The 8,327-nt window shown below is 41.6% G+C and overlaps 1 protein-coding gene across 17 annotated transcripts in view; it reads right to left on the bottom strand.

Moving 5' to 3' along the window:
• LOC104911589 overlaps positions 1-8,327 on the bottom strand; it is a 100,943-nt gene that overhangs the window by 11,740 nt on the left and 80,876 nt on the right. For 15 of the 17 annotated variants that reach the window (XR_004160205.1, XR_004160197.1, XR_004160191.1 and 12 more), the window contains 2 exons: positions 1,958-2,058; positions 1,073-1,234 (listed from right to left, as the gene is read on the bottom strand). Coding sequence is in view for 1 of the 17 variants with exons in the window: in XM_019616701.2 (XP_019472246.1) it covers positions 1,073-1,102 (30 nt within the window). In the remaining 16 variants the exon portion in view is untranslated. Of the gene's footprint in view, positions 545-1,072; positions 1,235-1,957; positions 2,059-8,327 lie in introns of those variants that run through there. The other 2 variants (XR_004160206.1, XM_019616701.2) reach the window with 2 other exon arrangements.

The raw sequence follows: 8,327 nt of genomic DNA, 5'->3' as shown, positions 1-8,327 counted from the left end.
TTTTTTAATTTGGGACCTTGCGCTTTGGGAAACCTAGACAGCCATACAGCTCATTAGTTTGGTAATCCCTCTGCTTCAACAACAGAAGCAGAGGGAGATGTGACTCATTCCCCAGTCACGACTACCTCTGGCAGCCGAAGACAAATCAGTGCCCAGTCTCTGGGACAGTGAGTGGGTTATCTGTAAGCTCTGTGTGCTCAGCCACACCAAGCTGTGCAGTAAAGGTGATACCAATTCTGCGTGTGCAACAGCCACGGCCTCCTCCCTCAAGACTCTCCATCAGAAAACAGGGTGGACAAAGTACCCAATTCAAACTTGTCAGGGAGATACAGTTTCCTCTCAGCTGTAGGGAAAGAAGGGTCAGGAAAATCTTTACATACATAAACAGCTATTGCATTCGAATTTCCTTTTTTTCTTTTTTTTTCTTTTTCCTCCAGGCAGAAGCATGTTTCTTATTCATCTGAAAACATCCTGTTCACATTTAAGATTTTCTGTGGTTAGATGCAGTTCATTTTTCTCCAAGCAGTCAGGACAGGAACAATTTCTGATGAGTGATCAATGGTGAAAATAAAATAAATGAGGAGAGAATGTGAATGGGGTTCCTGGGCACAGTGTGGTTGATGTTACGATCTATTTTTGAAATGGTATAGGATATGGAGGTTGTACTAGCACTTCTGAGAAAATCAGCTAGCTAGCCTGATATCTGCAGGACATCTGTAGGGCAAATATATCCACGAGTCCTTTTTTGATTAGTAGTAATTGCTGCACAGTTTAAGAGCTCTTGTCATGAAATAATCTGGGTAACCTTATGTTCTAGTTGTTACGCATGATGTGCCTGGTGCCTTTCCCTGGATACATCATACAGATTTTTAATCGGATATATATATCAAACCAGTAATAATTTTCTCTTATGGAAGATATTTCCACATCTGCTTTACAAGTGATCTTCAACATCTAGTTGAGCAAAACATCCTGAATCCAAAATCTACAGTTCAGGTTTCTTATTCATATTTAGATTCACGGAAAGTTTGAAAACTGCTCTGTGGAAATACTGACCATCTACAAATCCTACCTGAGGTAATGGAAGCAGCAAGGTATGCATAATGCTTTGTTTCTGCTTCTGTAATGATAAGTTTTTTTTCTTCAGCTGGGAGAGGCTTGCTCTGTGTTGTGAAGTGTTGCCACAAGAAGATTGTTGTGAGAGCCACCCTGCGTTGACTTTTTGGTTTTGTACCTATAAATCAACCATAGACTATAAAACACAACCTGTAATAACAATCACCAATATTTAATACGTTTCTGACTAGTTTGAAAACCTGTTCAAATACTTTGTACCACCCACAAAAACATTTGTAATAAATTGCAAGGCAATAAAAATCTCGTAACACGTAATTACTGGCATTATTGTATACTTCACTTTTTTTTTTGAGTAGGAGGAGCTGGGCAGGGAGGAAGAGTCTGTGTTTGAAAAAAAAAGAAAAGGGAACTTTTCAGTTGTATTTCATGAGATAATTTGTTATACTATTTTTTAAATAACATATTTTAAGCAGTACTAAATATGGAAAAGGATTTTTTTCAAACAGATCACAAGTTCTGTTTCTGAATGAGTCATTTCTGATCAGTAGAATTCTCTTTAGCAGGGAATTTACAGCAGAGGGACCAAAACCTATTTCCCTTGAAACCAGGCAAGCTCCCACTGACTTCAGCAGAGGATTGACTTGACATGCACAATACAGCCAGGGGTGGAAAATCTTAGAGAGGTGTTGTTTTGGTGTTTGTTTTTTTTTAAATAAATCTGCAAGGACTCTCCCAGTTCAATTTCCACAGCTTTCAGCACATTTTATCCTTCTTCTAGTTTGCACACAGGATTGAGGTGCAAATGTGTAAATGACTTATGCACGTACAAATACAAAATCAATGTTTATGTTTACACTACTGCAAGCTTCTGCCCTCTTACCTGTGGCTTGTGATGAATTTAGCAAGGAGTTGGTTTTACCAAGGGTTTGAGTTACTGGTGGCTGAAGGGATACTCTGTTTGTGATTCAATAGAAGCCATTTCTACCGAGGAAGAAAAAAGAAAATCTGTGTAACAATAATAAAAACAAAACAAAATCCCCAAATAGACACCAACAAATAACTGAAACCAAGTAACAGACTAACAACAACAAAAAACAGAACACTGGCTTTCAGGTGAAAATACAAGATTTTGTGCTTAAAATAAGGACTCAGCTGATTGTTACATAACATTTCATTGTTCCTGCACTTCAGATTTTTCTTTTTTTTCTTTTTTTATGGACATCTAGTTCATGGGAAAAAAATATGTGATTTGCAAATTAATGAAATGGATTCTGAAGCATTCATTTTTTTTCTTTTTTTTTTCCCTTTTTGTTTTTTAGAGTATCTAGCAAGCCTAATTCCAGTACAAAGTCACAAGAACCTTGGAACTTACCTCTGGGAAAGAGAGATATTCAGATTCTTCAGAATATGTTACATGTGAGATTTCAGACATTTGGGCATTTATACAGAATTACTTATTCAGATTTGAAAATATACCAGCTAGAAGCTTTATTCATGATCCTTTCCCAGACTCACCCCTGGTTCAACCACTGGTTGAACCCTGCCATGAATGTCTTTGTCCATGGCAGATACTCCAGGATGTCAATGGCTCTCAGAAAGGCTCCCACTTGTTATAGAGTTTAACAGGCAGCTCATTTGAAGGGAGCCCCCTTCAAATCTGTTTTCACTCCCCTAAAACCAGCTCTCAGTCACCGAGGAAGTGGATTAAAAAGATCTCAGCATATGGAACTCTGCAGTTTCCTTCTTCCTTCTTTACCCCATCCAGCATATTTTCATCTTTAAACCAATGTTTTGAAAAACGTCTTTTTTTTTTCTTTTTTTAAAGCAAATTGTGCAATTAGAAAAACATTATTTAAATACTGCTGAAATGCTTTTCCTGTCTCTCATTTAAAGCCCCACAGGTGAAAAATGTAAGAAAAACAATTTGGGGCATTTCCACAAGCAGTCACAAGACCAAGACAAATTGTGGACTGAGAGAGGAACAGCCTCTGCCAACTGCAGCAGCTGAGTTAGAAAGTTACATTCTTCCACTGAGTACTTTTCCCATTGTTAACATGTGTACCACGGCATCCGGAGATGATATGCATGCTCTGCACACAGACAGTCACAGGATTAAGCAGGGCCACTCACAGCATACATTATCCTCAGCCTTAATTGCACAGACCTTCCAATGCTTCGGTCACCCCAGAATCTCTTCTAGTTTGCAAGGATTACAAGGAGAGCAGAAGATGGTATGCAAAGAGATTAAAATAAATTTTGGCCTCGGCATCGGGGTTATATTCATCTAATAACACACACAGGACACTATTTGTCGATCATGTTGGGCTCACCAATGAGCGAGCAGTGTGGCTGAAGAGCCAAGGAAAAACTGCTGAATGGTATTAATAAAAACATGGAACAAAATTTTTAACAGACTGAGACAGAGGAAGCGAACTGGAATTTAGTGTACACTTGAGATGCAAGATTAATGCTCCCAGAGCAAAAACACCGAGTTCAAATGTCCAAGCCAGTAAAAGCATATTTAGACACCTAGACAAAAATGGCCTGATCTGCAGTGTTGCTGAGCACCTGCACTTTCCAATGAGTTCAGTGGGTTTTACAGGCTAACTTTAGGAACTCAGGTTCGAAATTTGTGAGTATGAAATGGAATAACAAACGGGGAGTGCAAAAGCTGTGCGAGCAGATGCACTAGTCTTTGCCATAGTAGTGTCCTGCAGATGTTAGAGAGACGAAAGCAATTTTCCACGATAGATGATATGTTCAATATATACACAATTAAAGTAATGGGAAACAAAACGAAAAAGAGGGTCATGCTCATCTGCTCTTTTGAAGATGTTTTTTCCATAGAAAGAAGCAGCTGAATGCAACTGTCGTTTAGTTACATCAAAACAACATAACATGTGTGAGCAAGGGAATTCTGGCACGTTAATTGGCAGTGTAGTTGGTAATGTGCTGTGTGCTGGACACTGATGCCTCTTTCTCTCTCTCTCTCTCTTTCTCTCTCTCTTTCTCTCTTTTTCCCTTCTTAATAAGAAAAGTAAACTCAAGAGAAGGCTTCCAGAAAACAAATAGGCATTGTTGCCCAGATGGTAGATATGTGGGATGTACACAGCAGATTTCGTTCCACCAGCTATGGGAAGACGAACAAGTCACTGCAGGGTAAGGCAGTATGCTGGATTTACAGCACACAAGCTGCTCTGTAGTAATAAGCCTTATGCACCCTGCAGGATGCTACAGTAAATGCAAAACACTTCACTTCTCAAAGGACCTGGATGCTTAAAAGACACTCTATCTCCATGTGCCTAACCCATGCTGAAATCCATGAGAATCTGGCACACAAGTGCTTTTGTAAACATCATTAGCTGTCCACCTGCAACTTTATGTACCTAAAAACCTTTGAAATACCTGACCCCGTGACACTGGCAGGTAATGAACCATTTTCATACTCATTTCATGGGATGCACACAGAGCATGTAGGCCATTAGGAGAACTATTAAGTTGCTCACCACCAGCAGAGGTATGGGTCCTTATGGTCCCTGCTGCTGGGAGAGGCAAGCAGCTGCCAAGTGGGCGGGCAGGGTCAGCGTCCTATTGCACTTGGCAGCACAGACCTTCCACATACACCTGTGTCCCGTTTCTCTGCCAAAATGCGAGCTCTGCTCTTTTCCTGGTCCAGTTACATCTCCCAGAGGTCAGGTGGATGGGTAATATAGTAGAATGGAATTCCCCTGAGTTCAGCTCTAAAACTAGTATGCCTCAACTGTACCTTAAAAAAGTTTTGAAGATGAGCAGCTCCTGCTGAGGTCAGAGGACTGTAGATCAGTCTAACAGAACGTCTGAGATACGAAGAGCAGCAATTCAGTGAGTTGTGCAAATTCAACCCTCTTCCTTTCATGGTAAGACCAAGCTGAAGGAGCTAGAGGCCCCTGACTGCTGAGCCAGCTCTTTTGCCACTGGTGCTGCCTATGAGCTTCCTGCTCTTTGAACAGTGAAACATTTCTTAAGAAATTATGGACATGAATTCTCATATGAGGTGACCGACACGTGATATTTTCAGGCAGCTGTTAAGAAAAGTCTCATAAACTCTACTGCAAGATTTGGGACTGACAAATCAGGAGAGCAGTGTGATGGCACTAGAGAATTCAGAAGTTTGAAATCAGCTTATTCCTTCTTTCAAATATATTTTGCCCTGGTACTGTGCCTCATCCAGCTCTGACACCATACTCTTAGTTTAACATGGTGTGATATTAATATTAATATAATAATGTAATATGAATATCATAAAATTGTCAATGATGCATAAATTAAAGATTTTGTAGGTCTTAAAGCACCTAGTGCTTATCATTTCCACTGGAAACCATTGGAAACCTTGGGAGATGTCAGTCTGAAATGTATCTGCTTAGTTTGTATCTTTCTCAGGATTATTAAGTAAATTGGTATTGATCTCCTATGCATGTAAGCTCCATTGTACATAGTTCCAGACCAACTCTAGAGACTAAATACATGTAAACAAGGGAAAATAAAACACAGTGACTGAGAAGCTACTAAACACAATGAAATCATGGAGTTAGCATGGAGTCTAGAGAGTAGAAGCTCTCACTCCTGCTGTAAAAATACAACTTAGGTCTGTACAGCTCCAAGAGCACCAAGAAAAAATGCTGAAAGCTGTGCTCAAGAAACAGTAGTATTGCACAGGTTATTTAGACCTGAGTCCTACTGCTAAATGCACCTGTGGTAATGAAACGCTTCATTTCAGTTGATGGGATGAGAAATATGAGTACAAGAAGATAGTAGCTTGTTAAGGACCTTACAGACTTTCTCGTTACCAGAGGAATTTTCTCCCTGAGCAGTTTGGCACTGATAAGGAAAAAGGGCCTCCTGTCTCCCATCTCTTAAGCCTGCACTTCAGCCACACATCCTTTCCCTCCCTATCTTTGTGAAAGCTGGAAGACCGCAACGTCTGGCAAAATATTTAGTGATAATAATACTAAAACATTTCTCACTGACTGAGGGAACTACAGAAGTAACACATAGTGTGTGTAGGCCTCTGTCCAGGAATAATAAACTATAGGTTTCAGTCTTATGTTGAGAAAGAGCTCAGATAGCAGTGAAACAAATACATTTATCCTTATAAGACTGAAAGATAGCTGCACTGGGCCAAATATTAAGTGATAATTACCAGGGATAAGCAAACCCTGTGGAGCTGGCGGTTTTGTAAGCAGCTCAGTCTCTTAATATGTTTCAGAGTTAGAGTTTTATAATATCCCAGGCATTGAAACAAAGATGGAGAGAGTCGGAAAACTCCTAACTCTCCTGTTATGTTCCTATTTCACCACTTCTGTTGGAAAAATGGTCACGGTGATGTCTGTCACGCGACAAGGGGAATGAAAACACTTGTGTTCCTCCCATACCTCTGAACCTAGGCCACCTTACAGGACAGTGAGGCAAGCGCACTGCCTGTCCCATATCTGAACAGCCCCGAGGGAAAGCTCTTCCTCCAGATAAGCAGGGAGAATTGCTGGCAGATGCCAAGGTTTTTAAGCCTCTTGCTTTTTATTGCACACATAGTGATAGCTGGTGCTTCCCTCTCAAGGACCTGGCTGCTGCAACTGGCATATCATGTATAAATCTTCTGTTTCTTTTAGGAAAAAGAAATAAAAGATAAGAAGATAAAACAAAATCCAGCTGCCAAGGCTTCTGAAAGAAGCTGTCCTGAGCCGTGACTTGTCAGATCAAGAGGTTTGCATTGCTGCTTGCACCACAAATCCGCAAGAAACTATGATGCTACCTAGAGTAGTATGGTTAGGTTGTGGTTTGGACTCCATGATCTTTAAGGTGCTTTCCAACTCAACAATTCTATGATTCTTTGATTCTAGAACATCAGCCTCTGACATGCCTCTCAGCCTTCTGAACCCCCAGCAGGTAAAGACAAAATCACAGGAAAGCAGAAACTATGCTGGCAGCTGGGAGTGGGGAGCTCCTGTTCTCCACAGATATCTAGCTGCTCTCCTCCTCACCCACCACTAGTTTCACCTTTCAGCTGCAAGGTCCTTGCTGTTGTCATAGAATCATAGAATCATAGAATCATAGAATCATAGAATCATAGAATCATAGAGTGGCCTGGGTTGAAAAGGAGCACAATGCTCATCCAGTTCCAACCCCCTGCTATGTGCAGGTCGCCAACCAGCAGCCCAGGCTGCCCAGAGCCACATCCAGCCTGGCCTTGAATGCCTGCAGGGATGGGGCATCCACAGCCTCCTTGGGTAACCTGTTCCAGTGCCTCACCACCCTCTGGGGGAAAAACTTCCTCCTCATATCTAACTAAATCTTCCCTGTCTCAGTTTATACACTCATTTCAAGTACTCCCCAGAGCCTTCTCTTCTCCAAGCTAAACAAGCCCAGTTCCCTCAATCTTTCTTCATAGGAGAGGCTCCAGACCTCCGATCATCTTAGTGGTCCTCCTATGCACCTGTTCCAAGAGCTCCACATCTTTCACAGAAGGACAGTGAGGTGCTGGAGCAGGTACAAAGAAGGGCATCGGGGCTGTGAAGGGCTTGGAGAGTATGGCTTATGAGGAGAGAATGGAGGAACTGGGGCTGTTTAGTCTGGGGAAGAGGAGGCTGAGGAGAGACCTTATGGCTCTCTTCAAATACTTGGAAGGAGATTACAGTAAAGCGAGGCTGGTTTCTTCTCGTGGGTGACAGGTGACAGGATGAGGGGAAATAGCCTCAAGTAGCAGCAGCAGACCAGGCTGGGACATATTTCTCTTGCTCAGTTTCTCCCACTTGAGCTGCCTTTGCTCTTCCCCAGGTTTCCCTGACCCAGAATGATGATGACAGCAAGTTAATGATTTGTAAAAACAGACCTCTCAAAGCAAAGAAATGCAGCAACTGCCTTGTGACAGACTGCCATTACTTCCCCCTTCCAAAAATGAAAAAATGCAAGTATAGATCCACAGCAGGATTATGTGTGAATGAGGGCAAAGGACTGCAATTTATGTCCCGTGCAGAACTGCTTCCTAAGAGACTGGGAAAAGTGGGAGAGCTTTCCAGAAGTCACAGAGTGTGGCTGTAAGAAGTGGGATTCTTTGAAAACATGAGACTTTTCCCCTCTCCATAGGAAGAGAGTCTGGCCACAGCCAGGAACTTGTACGTTGTTAATTCAGGACTTCCTTCTCTTCACAGCAGCCCAAATTGGCATTTTGCCCCCTTTAAAAGGAAAACAAATCTAATCCTTTTGGAGTTCTGTTC

This window comes from Meleagris gallopavo, chromosome 6, assembly GCF_000146605.3.
Source record: "Meleagris gallopavo isolate NT-WF06-2002-E0010 breed Aviagen turkey brand Nicholas breeding stock chromosome 6, Turkey_5.1, whole genome shotgun sequence".
Lineage (NCBI taxonomy): Eukaryota > Metazoa > Chordata > Aves > Galliformes > Phasianidae > Meleagris > Meleagris gallopavo.
This window is presented reverse-complemented; position numbering and strand designations above follow the sequence as displayed.